Source organism: Exophiala xenobiotica (genome assembly GCF_000835505.1).
Source record: "Exophiala xenobiotica strain CBS 118157 unplaced genomic scaffold supercont1.6, whole genome shotgun sequence".
Lineage (NCBI taxonomy): Eukaryota > Fungi > Ascomycota > Eurotiomycetes > Chaetothyriales > Herpotrichiellaceae > Exophiala > Exophiala xenobiotica.
Window position 1 is genome coordinate 3,251,537 of NW_013562489.1, and position 21,167 is coordinate 3,272,703.

The window sequence follows — 21,167 nt, forward strand, 5'->3', positions numbered from 1 at the left end:
GCTATACTTTGTAAGGTAAGCTTGTCTAGTGTTCTGTCGGTGCTTGCCCATGGTGTGCGCCCTGGTCCTACTAGTAGAGCAATAGCGATATGTCTCTTGCGGTGTCCATGCTCAACAGCGTCCCTCTAAGTGGTGACCACATCTATGCCAAAAGCCAGAATGCCCGTACTCGGCCACCTAGAATGTTGGCATACTAGTCGCGTCTTCACCACCTCAAACCCATCCACGTCGTCCGCCAATCAGAAATTAGCATCCGCGGCCTTCAAAATCCCGTCACCTTCGTGCATAAGGTACCTAACTGTAGAGCTACACAACGAGACGACCCTTCCACTCCCTCTCACAGCAAACGTTCGTCACCATCACCTCACTCAAAGCACTTGCATGGGCCCGGACCTTTTTCGTCCCCGGAGTCTACGCCTCTCCATCCCAACATGGACTCCTCAAGCCCATCGGCTGGGGGCATGCACACCATGCGGGCGCAGGCGCAGGCACATGTACAGGCACTTCTCAACGACCCCCATAGCATCGTCAGGCCATAACCGCTGGTCCAAGATCAAACACGACAAGGCCAAGACCGATGCGCGGACGAGCAAGCTCAGAACGCAGCTCTCATCAGACATCATCATTGCTTCAAGACGTATGTACTGCCCATACCCTCCCCTTTCCCCGCGGCGCACTCACTACACTCACTACACCGACCCACCCAACTAGCCCGACCACGAGCGACCAATTCAACGAACTGAAAAGCTAATATCACACCGGGCGGATACCGTAGTAGGCGGGCCCAACCCATCGTTCAACTCCCGCCTCTCCGCGGCCATCGCGGCCGCAAAAAAAGGCCAACTCTCCAAATCCTCCATCGAGCACGCCATCCTCAAAGGCCAAGGCAAATCGCCCTCGGGCGCGGCTCTCGAACCTTTACTCATTGAAGCCATGCTGCCCTGCGGCGTCGCGGCCCTGATCGAATGCCAAACGGACAACAAAGCCCGCACCCTCCAGGACATCCGGCTGATCGTCTCCAAGGCCGGCGGCACCATGACACCGACGTCCTTCCTGTTCGAAAAGAAGGGCCGCATTGTCTTTGAAGAGCAAGAGACAATAGGCGTGGACGAGGCGCTCGAAGAGGCCATCGAGGCCGGCGCGAGTGATATCAGCATGGACGGCGCGGACAATAAGCTCGTCGTCGAGACTCCACCGGACGCTGTCATGGACGTGGCGCAACGCTTGCAGGACAAGTTCGGTCTGCGTGTGGAGAAGGCCGAGGTCGTGTATGATCCGAATGAGGATAGTCTGGTCAAGTTGACGGCGGAGCAAGGCGAAGAGGTCGGGAAAGTGCTGGATGCGCTGGAGGAGGATCCCGCGCTGCAGAATTTATATGTTAATGCTACATCTCAATGATGACTTGGTCTGTCTGGATCGGGCAGTGATGGAACTGTTTTTACTGTCTGATGAAGGCAACTCATTTTCCCAATCATCACTCGTCTGCTGCCAACCGGGCCAAACACGGGAGAAGACCTCTTCCATGCTTTCAGGCAGGCATTGTCGCGGTGTCTGCCGGTCACCCAAGTCCACAATTCGCCAAAACAGGCGATAATAATCTCCCCAGGAATCGTTTTTATGCGCAAATAGCATCTGTCTCATCATCATCACGTTCTCCTCTCTTTACTTCCCACAAATGCCCGATGACTGCTGTGACCATTAACAAGTCCGTGTCGATCACGCTGGGCCAGCCTAATGTGGCCACTTGGCCTCCAAACGGGTGAACTGTCAGACGCTCTAGCGGATGGGATGATGAGCCTTTGGCTGAGGATATAGCGTCGAAGATGCTCCGTGCGAGCGCCTCGTCCAGAGCAATATTGATGAGCAAGTCTTTCACATGGCCATTTCGGACCGGACTGTGGGCTTCAGCCGTAAATGGTTGTGACTCCCATTGATCGGAGGGGAAGATGCGAGGTGGTGAAGGGACCAAACAAAGTTCTAGCGTCTGGAGTTTTGGAAGGCCACCGAGCATATGGTAGATCAAGACTTCGTTTCTGTCGCCTCCCGAACGTCGAACTGCGATACTGAGGTCTGCAAGCTGACCGAAACAGCCGCTTAGTTTCGAGATCTGCGCAATTCCAGGCACGATATGCTGTGACCGCATCCAATCGGTCCTATGAAATTTGTCATCTTCGATCGAGGAGACGAAGTCTGCTGTGATGTTAGGCTAGTATAGCGTCGAAGGTAGGCCAATGAGCCCGGTGAGCTGTGAAGTTTGTGTTGATTGTTAGTTTCCAGAGAGGTGGAAGGCGACGAATCAATGCATTGAACGGTTCAATGTCCCGACCAGATTGATCACCGAAGCTGACGGTCAACTCTTCCAGCGTGTCCACACTCCGACTTTCCTCATGCTGACAGAAAGTCCAAAGAGGAAATTCTGACATTTCGAGTTTCTTGAGATTCGGAAACCTGGCGCTCTTCTGGAGTGGGATCCCGCAGTCAAAGTCGCCCATTAGTTGCAGCCAAGTGATTGAGTCATATGTGTTTTGCGAAGTTGCGTTGACCGAATCCGGGCTTTCCAGACCAGCGCTCGTGGTACCAGTGGCTGTTCACACTCACGGCATCCTGGCCACTTGTGATAATACACACCGATCTGTCTCAGGTGCTTGTTGACATGCGCGAGCGCCAGTACCACCCCTGCCTTGCAGGCACCTCCCGGTTCGCGGTTGCATGCGTGCCGCCACACCCGGTTCCCGTAGAGCTGCGGTGAAGTCAAGAGTTCTTTCTCGTACAATTGGAGAGTTCCTGGGTTCGAGTCGACCAGTTGGAAATCTATCAGAGACAATTGGCAGTTGGGCAGGTGCCTCTGCAATGTCGCGAAAAGTGACTGGGGGAACCGGAAACGGGATTCGTAGACCAGTAGGGTCAGCGCATGGAGTTCTCGCAAGAACGTTATTAAGGGTGCCCAGCCGTGAGATTCGGAAGGTGATGGTGAGATCATGGCGCCTTCATTTGTCCATATGGCCTGGCGAGTGTCGCTACTAGCGTAGGCGAGTGACAAGCAATCTTCAATCACTAGCTTCACCACGCGTGCTCGATTGAAGGAGTCAAGCCTAGACATCTATAGCTCTACATCTTGTTGCAGTTTCGCGGGCGTGGACACCTCGGACTTGATCTTCCATCTTCGGCATGAGGTGCTGATGCCTTTGCAAAACTTGTTGACAAGACTGAAGTTGGGCAGATTTGGGCTGTCCAGATACTGACAGATCTCCCGCAAGAGATGCTCAGGTGGAGACTCAAGTGTGGTAACTTCGGGAGAAGCGCTAGCCTGCGCCATGTTGTGATGAAATATGCTGTCGAAATGACGCTGTACCGGCGTGAGAGAAAGCGTCCAACCTCATGCGTTGGAGAAGAAGGACGGGAAGACTGGGTAACGGAGCGAAGATGTTGGTAACGTCCTCGAGAAGACAGAGGCAAGCGAGATCCTAAAAAAGAAGATAGAGAGACCAAACAGTAGTTACGTCCTTCGCCATAACAGGATAATCTTGTGTAAGCCGAAGGTGAAGGTGGGCACGGGTAAGGGTAAGGTAAGGTGCAAGTGAGGTGAAGGACCTTCGCTTTGGAAGTGCAGCATCCCAGCGACTGTGACCTACCAACTGTAAATGTTGCATCATTTCGCTGTCACTACCTACCTGATACTTTCACATGTTGTTCTTTAGCAGATAATATCAACTTGCTGGGCTGTTCAGAGAATTGAAATCTAGGAGAAGGGGTGTGATGTTGAAGAAGGTGCGTGTCTTCTTAAAGCAGCAACCGAGCTTTGGCACGTGATCGACCATTTGCTGAGGTTTACGTTTCTACTCAGAAACGTGGCTAATGTGTTCTTTGATCAAACATAATGATGCCATTCCTGTGTTGATCTGGTCATATCTGCATTCCCGAAAGACCAATTTGGGTTGATTTTGGTGGCTATGGACCCGGGAACCACTATAACGAGATGGCAGCAAGCTTTCGAAGAATATCGGATTCCTACAACACGCGCGATCGAAAAGCAGCTTCGCGCCAGCGCTTCAAGAGACAAGGAAAAGCTTCGAGGTCTGGTCGGGTGAGCTGATAGCCATTTTCGCGCAAAGTTCTTCCCATTCTGACGATCTATGTAGAGGCAGCTATCGGGAGCTTCTCGCAACTGCAGAAGCAATCGTAGTTCTAGAAGAAAAGACAAAACTGGTCGAACATCATGTTTCAACTATAAGTCACAACTGTAGGCCACCACAACAAGATGTCTCCCGTCGTCCGCCACCGCCCCAGAAGGGCACATTGGCACAGTTTCGATTACTGCAAAGATGCTATACGACTTCAGCTACTTTCTTGCGAAGCCAAGAAACCCTGCAATGCTCCAAGCTGATACTCTTATCGCGATTACTGCTGAGATCTTTGGGCAATGAGACATCGTTGTCACAGAGCCTCGAGCACCTGAAGAACAGATTTGGCGCCCTTCGACGGCAATTGCTCCGACAGATCGACGCCAAGCTAATCAGTCCTGACTCCAGCGTTCGGGTCCTGCTCGAAGCGATTTGCTCCTACTGTTTGGTGACCGGTGTCTCTTCAGAAGATGCGCTTGCCCACCTCCGCCAACTCAGACTCGAGAAGCTACGACGGCGACTGGACACATTCCGGACACAAACCACTATAGCCGAGGCTCTCCATTATCAACTCAGTTCACTCCAGACTTTCAAGACTTTGACAGGACGTCTTGTCACTGAAGCGGCGAACAGCCTCCAAGGGCAGGCCATTTTGGCTGACGCTACTATCAGAGAAGGCGATTCATTGGATCTCGACAGGATATGGCCGTTGCTAAGCGATGAGATCCGATCATTCGTCCCATACTTCAAACGGAGTGCCCCAACTGCAGAAGAGCTGCAAGCCAAATTCGAAGCTTGGTCCCAGGACGTATGTCAGATACTTGTCAAAGCAGTTGATGAGCATCTTTCCGAGGTGAATGATGTTACAAAGGTCCTGGCTTTGCGAAATGAACTCTACAACATCCTGCTGCCGGTATTCTTCTCCACTCCCGCGAGCAGAGATATCAAAGAAGACATTCGGCGGTCGTTGAACAAAAAGTTGGACGACATCTGCCAGGCTCAAGGTTCACAACTAAGCCGAATCACTGAGACTCTGGTGGACACAACAAATGCCGGTAAACGAGGCAAATCCATCTGGGACCCTGAAACAGTCCAGACACCTTTGCACAATGGAGGCTCAAAGATGATCAAGTGCGTCAAAGTTCGGCATTCAGGTCTCAGTGCAGGGCTGTCGAGGGCGACCAAGTCTCTCTATGCCTGGATCTCGGATGTGCATACAACAAAGGACCAGATCGACGGCTTGTTCAAGATCCGTTGGAGAGACATGGTTGAAGAACCAGACGAAGACCAGGAGGAAGATGCACAACTCCTTGTCCAGATGCTCTGCAAAGAAGACCCGACACACTACAACAAGACTCTGCAAGGCTCATTACGGAATGCAATATCGAAACACGAGGCGAAACTGGCAACAGCTGCTTCTGAAGCGGTTCGGCAGCCTTCGGATATCTCCCACGCCGTATACTTGGTGCGTGTGATCAGAGTCTCAACAGAAATCCTGCAAACGGCCTTTACGGACGAGGTGGAAACGACGAAACTCGCCGAAAGCGTCCCTCAACTGCACCAGGTCATAGCGGCTGAAGTAGTCCGTCGGCTGTCTGAAGCCAGCGGAAGTGGCAGGAAAATACGAAAATGGAACAAGGAGCAATTACCAGAGAACATGCCTTCCCCCGAGGCGTTCATGACTCTGCGGCGATTGTGTCAGATAATGAGTGATATTGGTGGAACGGATTTATGGTGCACTTTTGCCGTTGCTCTGGTCAAAAAAGCCGTCGCAGCCGATGTCTTTGACGCGGAGAAAAAGGTCAAATACATCGAAACGGACTTTGATGAGGCGTATCTCAGACTTGCGTTGGATCACGGCTCGGAATCGTCGAACGCGAGCCCATCTGAGTCGAAGCAAACATCCCGATCCGAGTCAGAGTACTGGACGAGGACAAAGCTACTATTTGGAGTGCTTGCTTGAAGAGGCCCTCAGAAATGAAAAGCGATCTAGTCTCGAGACATTTCTACAACTTCAGCTTGACCGGCTTCTTCTGTCCTTCCAACGCTTGTACGAACGCTTTACCTGCTCTCTCCTCTGCCTGCAGAATATGTTCGGCCACATTTCCCTCGGGCGTCGCTGCTAGCCACTGTTCGAGACTAAAGTCCTCGAACTTTGGTGCCCTGAACATTTCCAACGTCTCAACTTCGTCCGTGTCACTCAAATTCTCCACGAAATGTCCATCGACTTTGGCACAATACCAACATCGCCGGCCATATAATTGAATGTGCGTGCGGAATTGGACGACGCAAATACGGTGACCCTTGCACGTCCGCTGATGAAGTACGACCACTCGTCAGCATTAGGATGCCAGGTGCATCTCTCGAAGACCGCCGCGAGGAATTGTGACATGTGCCGCCGCGACTGTCGAGCTGATGGGGAAATTCGACTTGTCCGTGATTCGCACCGTCCCGCCACCCTGCAGCTTCTCTGGTTTCTGCGCGAGCATTTTATGCGTGAACTCGAGCTTAGATTTCTTCACACCTTGCTTCTTCGATCCTCCTCGTCCATGCTACCAGGTAACGAGCCTTGGAAGACGTACCGCTCCTTTGCTAGGATGTGGTCGAAGATCTGAGGCGCAACACGAAAATTCTTGGAGAGCACAGACTTAGGGGTGTGTGCAAGCCAATCTGATAGGAGGAACGTTGAGTCTTCGCTGAAATTGCCGTCGTCGAAGATCAAAAGGAATTCAGTACCGCCTTTACTAAGACCCTATAACGAATGAGGATGCCCGGCTGGAAAGTACCAGAGGTCGCCTTTTTCAACTTCGCCGATATAGTTGCCGTCTTCCTTGTCGAGCGCGGTGACACGGACTTTGCCTTCGAGGACATAAGCCCATTCGCCTACTTTGTGCCAGTGGAGCTCAAGGATGGCGCCTTCGTCAAGACGCATGTTTACGCCGGGGAGCTCGATGCTTGTTGGGAGCTCGCGGACAGTGGTTTGACGGGCCCAGCCGCCTTCCTAACATGGTGTGATATCGATACAGGTCAGGATCAGATCCAAGACTACGTACCTCGATACGTGTATGGGAGTCAGCAAAACTCCACTTCATATTTGGCAGGGTACCGTGGTCAGTGGAAGGGGGTCGGATCATGTCTGGAGACTGCATTTCTCGAGCGATGTTGCGTGGGCCAATGATAGATGCACCCTCGCCGTTTCTCCATGGTTCGGGTCGTTTGCCGTGCTCATCTGAGTATGGATCATTCTTGTGATCGTACAAATCTTTGTCCTGGGGACCCTGAGCGTTGGGCGACGACGCGTAGTTCGGCTAGTGCCTCCTTGACGTTCTTTGCTGCCATATCAAATAAGACGCTGGTAGACCCAGAAAATGAGCACCGATTCGAGTGTCCGGTTGAGGTTAGCCTGAATGTCACGATCTGTGGTCAGAGCAAAGGTGGCTCAACAACGATAGTCCCCTGTCAACCCGAGTCGTCTAAATATGCCTTACCACCCTCTTGTGCAGCAGGTCGGCAAGTCAAGTGATGACGGTGGCTACGCGTACTAATGACGCTGAATTGAAGCTCATGTCCCACAAGTACCTAGGTACCTCTTATCGTATCAGAGTGTACCACTCACCATCCGTGATGTATGGGGCTCTGAGCAGCTGGATGGCATATCCGGTAGCGGCACGCCATACCGAATTTCACGTAGATGTCCTCTAGGGAGGCTCTATCACAACTACCGTCAACTCCGCCTCTGGATATACTTCCGCAGGTAGAGCATGAGGAGTCTTCTGAGATATAAAACGGCGTTTCTCCCTCATGGCAGAGTATACTGTATCCTCGCTGCATGGCACCGCTGGTTAGGGTGCCCTACCCTGCCTGTTAAGTGCCTGCCTATCGTCGCCGATAACGTCAAGCTTAAAACGCTTATTCCAGCTAAGCATTTATAGGCGCCATGGGTACCGGAAGATCTTTGACCCGACATCAAACAGCTTACTGTCTCTCAGTGCTGCAACTTATCCTGTTTGGTGACCACTTGCATATTGCGCTCAACGTGTCTACCCTGATCAGCTTGGATTAGTGTCTCAATGGCACCACGTAACGACATGTTTCCTTTTTGTTGATAACATCGCCCAGCTGCTTGTGCCTTGTCCGATTTTACCTGTTCTTATCAGCCGATATGACATTCGCGATCTCCACGACACATACACCACGATATCTTCCACAATGACTAGGATACGCTTTTGAGATGGATGTATATACGACCACACTATATCAGAGACCATCAGCATGCAACCCATTGAATTGAGATCCCTCCCGAACGGGTACTCACGGGTCTCAACAAGTTCCGAGCGATCAGATCTCGAACCAATACATTTCAGGGGCAGTCCTTCCGACGTGAAAGCGATCGCAAGTTCTGATGGAGCCGAAGACGACGACGACTCCTCCCCCGCCGACGAGGAACTCAAGACTCTACCTCGAGTCGCCGACAGGATCCCATGGCGCGTGTACACCGTCGCGTTTGTCGAGCTCTGCGAACGTTTCTCCTACTACGGCACTCAGATCCTGTTTCAGAACTTCGTACAACGGAAGCTCCTGACTCCCACCGGTGCAGCACCCAATCCGGGCGGCGACACCGACAACAATCCCGGCGCCCTGGGTCAGGGTCAACAGACGGCCACTGCCCTCAGCACATTCTTCTCTTTTTGGTGCTACATGACACCGCTGCTCGGCGCCTGGCTGGCTGATACGTACCTTGGACGGTAAAGGGCTTCTCTTATTGCATACCCCGGGGATGTGTGTTACTAATACCCACCAGGTACAAAATGATCATGATATCCATTGTCTGCGCCGTTGCAGGACACATCATCCTCGTCGCCGGCGCTACTCCGTCGTCCTTGCAGCACACCAACTCCGCCCTGGCCACCTTCATCGTCGGCATAATCGTGTTCGGCTTGGGCACTGGCGGCTTCAAGCCAAACATTTCCCCCCTGATAGCCGAACAGATCGTCGACGACAAGCTGCGCGTCCACACCACCGCAACTGGTCGACGCGTCATTGTCGACCCGGCCCAAACCTCTGCCCGGATCTACAATTGGTTCTACCTGTTCATCAACATCGGCGCCCTGGTCGGACAAATCTCCATGTCCTACGCCGCACTCTACGTAGGCTACTACCTAGCCTTCATCCTTCCGACAGTCCTCTTTCTCCTTTGCCCTTTAGTTCTCATCATCTTCAAGAAAAACTACCGCCTACAACCACCGCAGGGCTCCGTTCTCGGTCCTGCAATCAAACTCCTCGTGCACGCCACCCGGGGCCGCTGGTCCCTCAACCCATTCCGCACAATCCACAACCTCCGCCACCACGATTTCTGGCAGGATGTGAAACCTTCACGTATCCCCTCCCATCAGCGGCCGCGCTGGATGACCTTCGACGACGCGTGGGTCGACGAGCTGCGGAGGGGCTTTCAGGCCTGCACCGTCTTCCTGTGGTTCCCGCTGTACTGGCTCACATACAACAACATTAACAACAATCTGACGTCTCAGGCCGACACGATGCGCCACACCGGCCTGCCGCCCGAGATCGTGAGCAATCTCGACCCGCTGTGCCTGATCATCTTGATCCCCGTGTGCGATTTGGCCGTGTATCCGGCCCTGCGCCGTTGGGGCGGCAGCCGCGCCAAGTTCTTAACGCCCATCCGCAAGATCACGCTGGGCTTCTGGTTCGGCGCGGCCGCCATGCTCTACGCAGCCGTCCTGCAGAGCTACATCTACGCGCACAACGAGTGCGGCCGGTATCCGAACGAGGGTCACGGTCGTCTGCATGACTCTGACGGATCCGCGTCAGTGTCGGCGGATTGCCGTCCCGCCGACGTGAGCATCTGGTGGCAAGCGCCGATCTACATCCTGATAGCCATAAGCGAGATCCTGGCGAGCGTGACGAGTCTGGAATACGCGTTCACCAAGGCGCCTCGAAACATGAGGAGTATGGTGCAGGCGTTCAGTTTGTGCATGACGGCGCTGGCCAATGCGATTGGTGAAGCGCTGATTTGGTTGGCGACGGATCCATTGCTGGTCTGGAATTATGCGATTATGGGGGTCATTGCGGCCGTGGCGGGTTGGGCTTTTTGGAGAGTACATGGGCATTTGGATGAAGAGGAGGATAGGTTGAATCTTTTGCCTGCGGGACATGTCGGTGTTGGTGTTGACGTTGGTGGGATGGTACGAGGGGCCGAAGAGGATGACCGGGATAATCATCATGGGCGAAGAAGCAGGACCAGCGTCAGTCAGGGCTCGGAGGGCAGTGGTGAGGAGGAGCAAGACAAGCTCATGGGCAACTCTCAAGCTTGATCGTGACGGAAGGAAAGAAGTGAAGGAGGAATATATGGTGCAGAACATTCATCGCTTTTCGAGACTCGATTTCTTGGTCTTATGCCATGTGCTTAAGCAGTCGCAGCTTTATGAGACCGACGAGGCTGACAGTTGCGGAAGGCGATTGATTTAGTTGCTGCACCTCTCAGCAACGACGCGATGAAGCCGAAGTCAAGCTTCGAAGACTCGTAGCAATCTTCTTGACACAACTCCAGACCATAGATCATTGACGCATGGCTGGTTTTGCAAGCTTTGTGGACGACAACACCATGTCCTCGAAGTCCGGCAATAATTAGTGAATAATTCTGTCCACGCCGATGTCCACAGGACGTGCCCAAAGCGAGCCTTGGAATTACTATTTTCTTTTTCAAGTCGAGGAAGATATCGTTATGTATCCGAGACATACCAACCGAAGACCAATCGGGCGTGTATCATGTCATTCAGAACTCTCCAAACGCAGTCAAAGCAAACATGAGACCGAAACTGATCTTGAAGGCCACGTTATTGTTAATGGCACTGCGCAGGTCAATGTTCCTCACATGCCGCTGCATGCGCTCCACGGGGATGAAGTTGTAGCCTTTGCGAGCAGCATACTATTCCTCACAGCCGTGTTAGCCATTTTTCAATGCATGCGCTTCCCAATACAGTGTTAATGTGGTTTTGTACTGACCTGCCAGATCACAATTCCCAGGCCGATAATCAGTGTTAACATCCGAGAGAAAGCGGACAGCAGCACTCCTGCTCCTAGTCCTAATATTGCCCCTAAGCTGATCTGCTTGACAGCAGCTGGGTTGAGAGTCCTCCCATCTTTTGTCAAGGGCGTTCTGGCATCTCGTGAATGAGTGTAAGGAGTGCTACTGAATTCCGCAGCTTGAGGGGAAGAAGGCGACGAGTCTAGTCTGGCTGTGGTTCGAGGATGCAGGAAAGGCGTGGCACCAAGGGAAAGTCCAAATGCTATGGCCACGGGACGGTTGAATGGTGACCGTATTGGAGCGGCAGGTATTGATTTGGCTATCGAGCGAAACGCGGACGGTCGGATAGCCGTTCGGAGTAGCATGATGAGTCGGCTATGGGAAGCAGGAAGTTGGGGGAGCGGTGTAATGGAAAGATGATTGAGGTAAGCTATAGACAGGTCTGCTTCAGAATGTTCTCTTCGAAGACTAGGTATGCAGGAGTCTGATCGTAGTGAGATGGACGCGAAGAGGAGCAAGACGCAGTCAGAACCGAAGAACCAGATGATGTCATTCAACCTCGTGTTTTCGAATGACACCCAAATGAGATGCCATCAAGCATCAAGGTGTTCTACACAGTGGCTCGTACAGCTCACTCTGCTTATCTCATTCTTGTCAAGCAAGCACTTCTTCAATGATAATTCTCGAGCACTGACTTGACAGGAGTCAATAGTGGATCAGTCTACATCTCAACAGCATTTTCCGAAGTCCAGTTCAATGGAGTTGAGGCCACTGTGGGCAGCATCCGACAGCCAGCTGGGCGTTTCCATCTGCCATAGACGTCTCCACGATAGCTTCTCCAGGCCACTCACTTCACCGGATACAGCCCCAGATCTTACACGGGTTGACGCAATGATTGGGCAAGACCGGGCCTCATTAGCCTGGAAAATCGAAATGCACATACCCGTCGAGATCACTTGGTCTGGGGAAAGGGGGTATTTCCGAGGCGCAAGCTCGTCCAGACCATGTATATATCCCTAACGGAAATTGATTGACATGCACAACTCAGGCTTCTTTCTGCTATCAAAAGGGGTTTGTTCCTTTCTCCCCAGATCTGTTCAGTCGCTTATATTCATTATCATCGCCATGCCACACTCGACCGTGACCAACGGCGTGCCAGAAACAAGGCCAGAAGTCATCGAGACACCTCTTTTGATAGTTGGTGCTGGTCCGGCTGGCGCTTCATTAGCATGCTTTCTTTCACATCCTCCATACTCTATGACGGGTATGCTTATCTCGGCAGCATCGTCCACATCACAGACCCCCAGAGCTCATATCACAAACCCAGCTGCTTTCGAGTGTCTGAGAGACATCGATCTGGAAGAGACATGTCTCAGCCAGGCGGTTGAAGGAGACTGTATGGTCCATACTCGATGGTGCCATGATATGACTGGTGAAGAATATGGTCGGATTTATTCCTGGGGCAATGACCCTAAGCGGAGGGGAGAGTACGAAAGCGGAACCCCTTGTCACCATGTGGATCTGCCCCAGACAATCTTCGAGCCAATTGTCGTCCAACGCGCCGCAGCACAAGGATGGGATGTGAGGTTCAAGACCAGTTTTGTAAATTTTGAGAAGGAAGGCAATGGCAAAATCCTTAGCAGAATTCGAGATGAATTAACCAAGACAGAATTTCTGGTCAGATCGGATTATTTGTTTGGTTGTGACGGTGCAAGGAGTCAAGTTCTCAGAGAGCTCAAGATCCCTTTGATCAAGAAGCCTGGCCAAGGATTGGCATTGAACATTTTGGTCAAGGTGGATTTGAGCGACTACGTTGAGGCCAGAAAGGGGAACCTGCATTGGGTCTTCCAGCCCGAACGAGAATACTCCGACTTCGCGTGGAGTGGATTGATCAGAATGGTCAAGCCATGGCATGAGTAAGTATCTTACATGTTGTCACTGGCTATTGCTGACCGTCATTCAGATGGATGTTCATTCTTTTCCCGAAGCCGGGAGTTGAGTGGAAAGAGCCAACCATGGAGCAGTACGCGCAGAGGTGCAAGGAAATTGTTGGCAGAGACGACCTTCCACTTGAAATCATCAATGTCTCGAAGTGGTACATCAACGAGATCGTGGCCGAATACTATTCTGATGGCAACATTTTCTGCTTGGGCGATGCTGTGCACCGACATCCTCCTTTCAACGGGCTGGGCTCCAATACCTGTGTTCAAGACGCCTTCAACTTGGCTTGGAAGATTAAGTACGTCTCACAAGGTCTAGCATCTCCGTCAATACTGGAGACTTTCAGCCAAGAGCGACAGCCAGTTGGGGTGGGTGTGATCACTCGAGCCAACCAAGGCATTCGAGATCATGTGCCGGTCTGGAAGGAGATGGGTTTGATGGAAGAGACTGTTGAGAAGAGGATGGAGATTTTCAACAGCCTGAAATCCGCGACGCCAGAAGCTCGCGAGCGGCGCAAACGAGTCAATGCCGCCATTGAAGGAACCAGTCATGAATTTCACGGTATTGGTGTTGAGATGAACCACCGATACGAGTCTGCTGCTGTATACGTAGAGGATGAGATCAAGGCTGGTCGGCAAAAACCTGAATGGCCGGAAGATCCTATTCTGCATCACAAAGTCAGCACCTATCCAGGGCATCGACTACCCCATGCATGGTTGAACAAGACCATGCCGGAGAAGGAGCATACATCAACAATCGACCTTGCTGGCCATGGTCAATTCTGTCTGCTTACCAGCATCGGTGGTGAGAAGTGGATCGAAGCTGCAGCGAAAGTTGGCGCCGAGCTTGGTGTTGAGATTAATGCTCACAGCATCGGCTGGGGTCAGGAATGGGTGGACGTTTATCGTGATTGGTAAGTGAGACATGAAAAATGATGGACAATGGCTGACCGTGATTTATAGGGAACGAAGACGAGAAGTTGAAGAAGATGGCTGTGTCCTTGTACGACCTGATCGCTTTGTCGCATGGCGGTCGATGGAGTTGGCAGATGATTGTGAATCGAAGCTGAAAGAAGTGATGAAGGCTGTGCTCGGACGATCATGAGTCGTGAAATTCTCGTGTAATTTGGCGCTAGGGTGCCATTCGACGACAAACAGCAGCGAGGACAATTTGTGTGGCAGGAGGGTCTCCTATTCAATACGATGCCTAACTACTTTGTAGCTATAGTGTCATTCGACGACAAATAGTAGCGAGGACAATTTATATAGCAGAAGGGTCTCCTATTCAATACGATGCCTAACTACTTTGTAGCTATAGTGTCATTCGACGACAAACAGCAGCGAGGACAATTTATGGAGCAGGAGGGTCTCCTGTTCAATGCGGTGCCAACAGCTGCTTCGACGATTCAAGCAGCAGCTGTTTTTCACCCCGGTTAAGCGAGTTTCAGTACACGATTTACCCCATGAGACCGTAGTACGATACGTCGACCTAATGAGCCATGCCCCGTTCTCAAAGAGCACAAAAATTGTGCCAATGCCCGACAAGACAAGGATCGACCTCTTTCGCATCTTTCATCACGACCTCAATAGTCCGTAAATAGAATGAATTGACTACTAGGGACCATGAAAGGTGCATCAGGTTCAATGCGCTCAAAAGGTGCACACTCGGCAAAGTTGCTATCCTAGTAGCTTCCTCGGCAAGTCATGATGCCTGCTACACACCTCAGCACAATTTTCCTGTCCACTTCAAAATCGACCCCTGGTGTACACAATACTTTCGTATGAACTAAAAATGCATTCTAAGCCATCAAATATGACCCAGAACCTTTCGAAAAAGCAATAAAAAGGCCAAAAAAAGGTCTGCATTGTCCGTGAATCGAACACGGGGCCCGTCGAATTTGTCCTTGCTCGATCTGTAGATGCTTGCAAGGATTGGCAACGACGGATTTTACCACTAAACCAACAATGCCACTAATCATCCGAAACGCTGTATCGAGATTCGGGGTCTGTGTGCTGATTGTTGACAAGAGATTAGGTTTTTTAATATATGAGGTAAACTAATTGACGTGAAAGGTAGGATAGCCGAGCCTTCCGACTGTTCAAGCATCAAGTCCACTACGAGACTGAGGTGGCACAGCAATTCTTGTTGTTAAGGTCATGCTAACATAAGTGACCGACCATTGGAGACAGGTTACTGAGACAATATGAAGTTGACGGCTTTTGTTCTTTTCATTACTATTCACGTGGACTCTGCTCCATCCAAGCATTGCTCGACAAGGCCGGTCCATGATGACTAAGGCATATCTCGTCAATGTAGCAGATGACATCTTCTCTTCCAGACCCAAAGCAAGAATAAGAATAGAATCTAGTTCAATTTTACCCATGAGACCATAGTAATGCTCAAAGGGACTGTCGCTGGTAAGAAGGGGAGTATTGTCTACATATGGAGAGCAAGGACGCTTCACGATGACATGTCTCGCACATGTATTGTGAGACAGTCGCTTCGATGTGGAGGTTAGGACTGTTGGAATGCATTAAGTACGTAGTACTAAGCAACTAGGTTCGCATATCTTGTGCCGTGCATGAATTGAGCTCCATCAATGGGAAGGATGTCGACATTGACAAGCCCTTTGCATGCTTCGCCGACGTGGCCTTTCTACGTCAACGTGGCTGTGGACGATGCTGTGACTGCTATCTACAGCCACAAGAGTCCGGACTCGGATAATCAAACATTCTGACGCTACACTAGAGCTGGGTATGGAATGCTAAAAGCAGACAATGGGATACGACAGCTTCATGAGTTCATTGAGATCGTCTCTTTCTATACATTGATAAACCTGACTACCCCAAGCGAACCTTCCGCCATAGTCTTAGACACTCAAGCATATCTACACCAGCCTTGCCATGCCCAGTATCCGAATTTGTCGATTCACTCACTACAGCGACCAGAGCCGCAGCGAAGCAGAAAGCCGTCTTATTGTCCGCCAGCAGATTGACCTGCTGTTTCTTCATTCCACCCGCTCTGGCCCATGACATCCACTCGTCGAGGATTCTTGTCACTTTCCTTGCTTCGCCCTCTTCACTTTGACTCTGATCGACAACGAGCAAATACAAGACTGCCTCGACCAATTGATCAACCGTCCATTCCCGGCCTACCTCACCCTGCTCGATCAGCCAGGCTAGACAGGCTTCAGAAACCGCTTTGATGCTCATGCAAGGACTAGTGATGGCTTCTCGCATCCTTCGTTCTGTGCGCTCCTCGCGCATCTTGAAGGACTCATTCATATCATTGATTTGCTGTTGTCGTGCTGCGGCTTCACGATTCATTTTGTGCATCCTGGCTTGCTCGGGAGGCATGATGGCTTCGAGTTTTTCTGCAGCCTGTCGAGCTTGAAAGCGCTGGAAGTGTCGATTTGACAAATTCATTGATTCATCGCGTCTTGAGCCTTCGGTCTCTGATGACCATTGCGGCGCATCGGTTTCAGCTAATAATCCCAGGATTACCATGACGCCACAAGGCATGGAATCTTTGCGGACGAAAGTACAGACTTCTGGAGGAAGATCGAACGTCCAAAGTCCGCCGTTCGTTTGCCTGCGCGAAAGAAGTGATGAAGCGGCGCATGTGAACCACAGTGCCGCTGTAGACTGTTCGTACGTCTTGAACGGTTCGCAGATAAACCCAGTCTCGATATTCTTTTGTTCCCAATAGAGTCTCTGAACGCGATTGTCCTCGGCTCGAAAGCGTAGACTTGAGCTGTCGGTGCTGTATTTGTTCGCTCCTTTCATCTCTTCAATTCGTGTTGGCAGGTCTCGTGTCTCTTCTTTCAGCTTGTCGTTGGCCTCGAGCACGTTCGGTTGACAAAGCCGGCCCCAGCCTGGCGGAAGACTTGAGACACCTCTTGTGTCTGCAACTGTTGTCATGTCTTTGGCCCACCTGATGGTGAGGCTCAGTATGCCATCACTCTCGTCGGGCATGCTTGTTCTCAACACCCAATCTGTATGCTTCTCTGATTTGTCTTCGTCTCCAGGCTTGCTCAATAGTATTGTTCCAGCTGGTGTCCATAGTCCGCCTGACTTCAGCTTCTCCCAGCCCATCGCATCTGGAACCGCACCCCAATCAAGTAAAAAGTGGACGAGTTCAGAAAAGTCAACCTCGGCGGGTGGTTCTCGAAGTTCATCTTCGTATTGTATCCTATACAGTTTCCTGCCTACAATCAATTTCTTCCAGCGGAAAGCTCTCCAGCTACCACCCCGCAGGAATCCTCGGACACGACCTTCCTCGACCATGCTCAAGGTAGTCTCTGTCCGACCCAGTAATCTGTGGTGTTCCTCTTCGTCCTGACCCTCGCTCGTGGTTTTCCAGTACTCATCGTTATGCCGCTCCAAAGGTGCAATGGTATATCTAGGTAGTTCGACCTCGATAAGGCTGGTCATGGGAGAACTTCGAATCGTGAAGCCTTCATTAGGACGTGTCCGGCTGACCGGTCTGTGTCCATGATGGAGTAGTGAAGTACGGATACGTCGTTGCGTAAGTATTGCGAGCACAAAAGTGTAGAGAATCGGCAGGACGCCCAGGACTGCGAGTGGGACACCGATATAGGTGATTATGTCTGTAGCAGATGCCATTTTTCACAACCCTCAGCCTACATAGACCTTTACGGCGGCTGTCCTGATTGTCAAGGAGGTCTCCAGTTAGTACTCTCGCACTGCACCAGACCTTGGTACATGGTCAAGATAGACCCCGAGAGCCTGCTCGTGAAGCTGTGATTTCGCCGTGCACTATTCGCCTGGCGCAAATCCAGGGGCGCAGGCGGTGGAATTGAACGAGGCAGGGCAGGGAATAGGGGTTACCAGAGAATCTCATGCTGCTTCTAGATATGTAAACAGCTTTCCCGATTAGGTTGATGAGCTACTTTGCGACTAAAAGCGGCGTATCTATCAACCTTAATTTCAAGGCCATGGTCCTCTTCCATAAATCGTAGAAAGAGGTTGAATTGGAAAGATGTTTGGCTTGAAATCTGCCATTGCAATTAAGACATCAAGAGTGCCACCGTGCTTTCACATCCATCAACACTCCGGGAAGACCCGCGAATGTGCTTGGACTCCCTCGGGCAGTCTCGGGCCGGTCTTACAGCGGCTGAGATAAAACACGTCGTCCTCGAGGCTGTTTACTTGGGCTATGCACGTTGATTTGAGAAATACTACTTCAACAGTTACTGCTGACTTGCTACTTCGCGGTTAGCAGCATCCTTCTTCTTTGTGATTCTCATGCCGAGTTCTCAGATTACAAGATCTTCCCGTCGCCAGAATGCCAGCTGCGATCAATGCCGACATTCGAAGCGTCGATGTTTGGTAAGACCTTCCAACGACCAGGAGAATGGCGGTCGTACAATCTGCCATAACTGCGAACGGTTGGGAAACCCGTGTACTTTCAACTTTGCAAATACTCGGTCAGCTCAACGACCCAAAAGACAAGCAGGACGCAGCGCAGAGAGTCCTCTTGATTGCCCAAGTACGACTGACCATGCAGTACAGTCGGGCCATCTTGCTACGGCTACTAGTGCTGACACTATCACTGACATTCCAACCAATGGATTGTCAGCCGCCTCAGAGGCTGGCGATGGCGGACTGGGGTCATGGCTTGAATTCGACCTTGATGGGTGTCTTGAGGGCAATGGCCTGCTCGAGCCAGCCACTTCATCGGACCTGCCATTTCCATGTCTAATGGAGATTGGGCATGACGCTGAAAGCACAATCCCGCAAGTCCCTTCACGGCATGTATCACGGTCTATCGTCGGCTGCTCAGTAAACAGCCCTGTTCGCCTGTTGAACTCGAAATCAGACATGACGTTACTCGACAATCATCTGGCCCGAATTTATGATACGATCACGGCGGGATCTGCGTCGATATTTCTCGATTGCAAGTGCAACATGTACACAGGAAATTCGCGATATCGATTTGATGACATTGATTTGCGAGCCCAGATCGAGCCATCCCCTTCCGAGTTGAGGGAGCCGTCATCGTCCCAGTCGTTGCAGACCACTCCCCCATTATGCGTCGCACCATCATCCTTGCGAAAGCAGACCTCCGACAATACTTGGCCTCTTAGTTCTTCAGCAACGCAGGCTGCAGCCCAAAAATTGACGGTGCTGGGAGCTGTCCGTTTCCTGGACCATTTTAGCGACCTTTACGGCAACATCCTCAGTACAGGTGCCCAAAGGAAATCTGATGAGGTCTTAAAAACAGTGCTAAAGGTTTTCTCCTTTCAATGGCTATCAGATCGTAGTTCGTCATGCGACAATATGGAGACCTTCGACGAAGATATATGGACCGAGCCTCCGAATGTCAAAGAGCCAAAAGGAAGTGCAAAAGCAAAAGATTTTGTTGATGCGTGGTTTCAGGCTCGTTCCCTGATCAACGACTCCAAGTCCGTCCGGTCCTTCAGGATCGTCTATGCCACTTTGTTATTCGACACCATTCCCATCCCCGAAGAAGTGGTTGATGCCGTTGGTTATTCTGGCTGGAAGCATGAATTCCTCGATCTTGGCCTTCGAAAACTCTCTACTTTGGATGCCATCGTCCGAAGGTATTGTGCGAATCTCGGGCCTTTCTCTGGATATGGCAATTTTATAGAGTCAAGCCTGAACATTGTTTTATGGTTCGGATATCTTCGGGACACTGTGGCATCACTGATGACAAGTCGTCAATGCAAGCTGCCAGAGATACCCAGACAGTCCAAGCCCGCACCTGCGATATCGGAATTTCTGGACATAGATTCGGAGAACAATGTCCCAGATATATGCCGGCGAGCTCTTGCAGGTGCATTTCATTTCTGGAGGCAAATTATTAAGATCAAAAACCAAAATCTGACTTCAACAAACGGCGTTAAGGACGGCATCCCGGAGTCCGTACTCGCCATCACTTCGACAATGGCAGACATTGATGCCTTTCAACAATCGTATCACACTCTTCTGGCTTACTGTCCGGCCAAATCAACGCCTCTGTCTGTGGGATCAACCAAGTTCTGGGGTATGTATGCATCCCATTTGTCATTACTTGCTGTCATGATTCTGGCATGACCAGGCTGCTGACGAATCCTAAACAGTATCATTAATAGTCTTCTGGAATCTCGGACTGCTGGTCTTCGTGGAGAGCTCGAAGTCTGTGTTGAATGAGTGCGAGTATTTCCACCAGCATCTCATTTCGAAAATTCGAGCCATTCCGCAGCAAGCTGCTGCGTCACTTACGCGGGCGGTCGAATGCGTCTTCGTGCTACCGACTGTCGGAAGCTGGAAGCCAGACAGTGGATTGGGCGTCGACGTTCCGATCACCGCATGCCATGTGACCCCTAGCATTGTAGTAACGGCTTTGGGGAAAGCCATCGAACAGACTATTGAGGCACAGTCCGATTCTGAGGCTGGTCTGATCTTCGATGGTGTCTGGAATCGTCACGTCGCGGTCCTGACGAAGGGTCTTGTTTCCCTCGAAGTGACCATCGGGGGCTCGCGAATTGCCGGTACGGCTCTTCGATCACTGATGCAGCGTTACGGTGACATTATATCCGAATGCTGGTCGGTTTAGAAGGAAATCTCGGCAGGCTGTCAAGAGGTGGACGAGTATCGGCTCCGACCCCTGCAAATGCACGGACCACCTCTGATCTCCGCAGTATTCCTTGGCCGACTCGAAAGCATTGGAGTTGATACAGCTGCTCCCAAAGGATGAGCCATTGCGATGTCTACTTATTGCGCTTCACTGCAATGTGAGGGCAGTCCAGGCGGAGTTCCAAATGCTTTGAACCTTGACTGCGAGTTCACGCCAGTTAAAATGAATCGAGCGTTTGAACAAGGAAGCAGAAGTTCCAGATTCCGAATTCTTGGACGACTCCATCATCTGCGTTATTTCCACTATTTCTGAAAGATGTGGCTCCGACCCCAGATGTGTTGTTTCGACTCTTTGGCCGCAACCGCCACATATTATATAAACAAGGCATCGCCTCGCAAAATCTTGACATGTGCGTCTTTATACACATAACGCAACCTCGGAATGCTTGGGTTTGCCAG

At 51.2% G+C, this 21,167-nt stretch overlaps 10 protein-coding genes and 1 non-coding gene across 11 annotated transcripts; 5 read left to right on the forward strand and 6 right to left on the reverse strand.

The window, feature by feature from the left end:
• The first annotated feature begins 311 nt into the window (after positions 1–311).
• On the forward strand, positions 312–1,634 carry PV05_10475 (uncharacterized protein). The gene is made up of 2 exons (XM_013456920.1): positions 312–637; positions 776–1,634. The coding sequence occupies exons 1-2, from the start codon at positions 382–384 to the stop codon at positions 1,396–1,398; spliced, it is 879 nt and encodes a 292-aa protein (XP_013312374.1). The 5' UTR covers positions 312–381; the 3' UTR covers positions 1,399–1,634.
• PV05_10476 (uncharacterized protein) lies at positions 1,616–2,143 on the reverse strand (the record flags this gene model as incomplete). The annotated part of the gene is made up of 1 exon (XM_013456921.1): positions 1,616–2,143. The coding sequence occupies one exon, from the start codon at positions 2,141–2,143 to the stop codon at positions 1,616–1,618; it is 528 nt and encodes a 175-aa protein (XP_013312375.1).
• Positions 2,144–3,100: 957 nt separating this feature from the next.
• On the reverse strand, positions 3,101–3,316 carry PV05_10477 (uncharacterized protein; the record flags this gene model as incomplete). The annotated part of the gene is made up of 1 exon (XM_013456922.1): positions 3,101–3,316. The coding sequence occupies one exon, from the start codon at positions 3,314–3,316 to the stop codon at positions 3,101–3,103; it is 216 nt and encodes a 71-aa protein (XP_013312376.1).
• A 568-nt stretch (positions 3,317–3,884) lies between these two features.
• PV05_10478 (uncharacterized protein) lies at positions 3,885–7,134 on the forward strand. The gene is made up of 2 exons (XM_013456923.1): positions 3,885–4,084; positions 4,140–7,134. The coding sequence occupies exons 1-2, from the start codon at positions 3,951–3,953 to the stop codon at positions 6,082–6,084; spliced, it is 2,079 nt and encodes a 692-aa protein (XP_013312377.1). The 5' UTR covers positions 3,885–3,950; the 3' UTR covers positions 6,085–7,134.
• On the reverse strand, positions 6,128–7,255 carry PV05_10479 (uncharacterized protein; the record flags this gene model as incomplete). Its single annotated transcript, XM_013456924.1, has 4 exons — positions 6,128–6,436; positions 6,646–6,865; positions 6,908–7,122; positions 7,175–7,255. The coding sequence occupies 4 exons, from the start codon at positions 7,253–7,255 to the stop codon at positions 6,128–6,130; spliced, it is 825 nt and encodes a 274-aa protein (XP_013312378.1).
• A 1,125-nt stretch (positions 7,256–8,380) lies between these two features.
• Positions 8,381–10,590, forward strand: PV05_10480 (uncharacterized protein). The gene is made up of 2 exons (XM_013456925.1): positions 8,381–8,866; positions 8,923–10,590. Exons 1-2 carry the CDS (start codon positions 8,394–8,396, stop codon positions 10,451–10,453), a joined length of 2,004 nt encoding a protein of 667 aa, XP_013312379.1. The 5' UTR covers positions 8,381–8,393; the 3' UTR covers positions 10,454–10,590.
• On the reverse strand, positions 10,161–11,751 carry PV05_10481 (uncharacterized protein). Its single transcript, XM_013456926.1, has 2 exons — positions 11,145–11,751; positions 10,161–11,067 (listed from the first exon to the last, which is right to left on the reverse strand). Exons 1-2 carry the CDS (start codon positions 11,529–11,531, stop codon positions 10,915–10,917), a joined length of 540 nt encoding a protein of 179 aa, XP_013312380.1. The 5' UTR covers positions 11,532–11,751; the 3' UTR covers positions 10,161–10,914.
• Positions 11,752–12,213: 462 nt separating this feature from the next.
• On the forward strand, positions 12,214–14,381 carry PV05_10482 (uncharacterized protein). Its single transcript, XM_013456927.1, has 3 exons — positions 12,214–13,082; positions 13,130–14,020; positions 14,070–14,381. Exons 1-3 carry the CDS (start codon positions 12,292–12,294, stop codon positions 14,209–14,211), a joined length of 1,824 nt encoding a protein of 607 aa, XP_013312381.1. The 5' UTR covers positions 12,214–12,291; the 3' UTR covers positions 14,212–14,381.
• A 586-nt stretch (positions 14,382–14,967) lies between these two features.
• On the reverse strand, positions 14,968–15,075 carry PV05_10483. The gene has a single exon. It is a non-coding gene; the product is annotated as a tRNA-Gly (tRNA).
• An 844-nt stretch (positions 15,076–15,919) lies between these two features.
• On the reverse strand, positions 15,920–17,909 carry PV05_10484 (uncharacterized protein). The gene has a single exon (XM_013456928.1). The coding sequence runs from the start codon at positions 17,730–17,732 to the stop codon at positions 15,948–15,950; it is 1,785 nt and encodes a 594-aa protein (XP_013312382.1). The 5' UTR covers positions 17,733–17,909; the 3' UTR covers positions 15,920–15,947.
• Positions 17,910–18,374: 465 nt separating this feature from the next.
• Positions 18,375–20,688, forward strand: PV05_10485 (uncharacterized protein; the record flags this gene model as incomplete). The annotated part of the gene is made up of 2 exons (XM_013456929.1): positions 18,375–20,136; positions 20,213–20,688. 2 exons carry the CDS (start codon positions 18,375–18,377, stop codon positions 20,686–20,688), a joined length of 2,238 nt encoding a protein of 745 aa, XP_013312383.1.
• Between the last annotated feature and the right edge of the window lie 479 nt (positions 20,689–21,167).

Bases quoted from the DNA above. Each gene is read 5' to 3' on its own strand.
- PV05_10475 (XM_013456920.1), top strand. From the start codon at position 382: ATGGGCCCGGACCTTTTTCGTCCCCGGAGTCTACGCCTCTCCATCCCA. The intron at 638-775 runs GTATGTACTGCC...CGGATACCGTAG, and splicing joins CATCATCATTGCTTCAAGAC to TAGGCGGGCCCAACCCATCG.
- PV05_10478 (XM_013456923.1), top strand. From the start codon at position 3,951: ATGGACCCGGGAACCACTATAACGAGATGGCAGCAAGCTTTCGAAGAA. The intron at 4,085-4,139 runs GTGAGCTGATAG...CGATCTATGTAG, and splicing joins AAGCTTCGAGGTCTGGTCGG to AGGCAGCTATCGGGAGCTTC.
- PV05_10480 (XM_013456925.1), top strand. From the start codon at position 8,394: ATGCAACCCATTGAATTGAGATCCCTCCCGAACGGGTACTCACGGGTC. The intron at 8,867-8,922 runs GTAAAGGGCTTC...AATACCCACCAG, and splicing joins GCTGATACGTACCTTGGACG to GTACAAAATGATCATGATAT.
- PV05_10481 (XM_013456926.1), bottom strand. From the start codon at position 11,531: ATGCTACTCCGAACGGCTATCCGACCGTCCGCGTTTCGCTCGATAGCC. The intron at 11,068-11,144 runs GTCAGTACAAAA...TGTGAGGAATAG, and splicing joins TGGGAATTGTGATCTGGCAG to TATGCTGCTCGCAAAGGCTA.
- PV05_10482 (XM_013456927.1), top strand. From the start codon at position 12,292: ATGCCACACTCGACCGTGACCAACGGCGTGCCAGAAACAAGGCCAGAA. The intron at 13,083-13,129 runs GTAAGTATCTTA...ACCGTCATTCAG, and splicing joins ATGGTCAAGCCATGGCATGA to ATGGATGTTCATTCTTTTCC. The intron at 14,021-14,069 runs GTAAGTGAGACA...CGTGATTTATAG, and splicing joins GTGGACGTTTATCGTGATTG to GGAACGAAGACGAGAAGTTG.
- PV05_10484 (XM_013456928.1), bottom strand. From the start codon at position 17,732: ATGGCATCTGCTACAGACATAATCACCTATATCGGTGTCCCACTCGCA.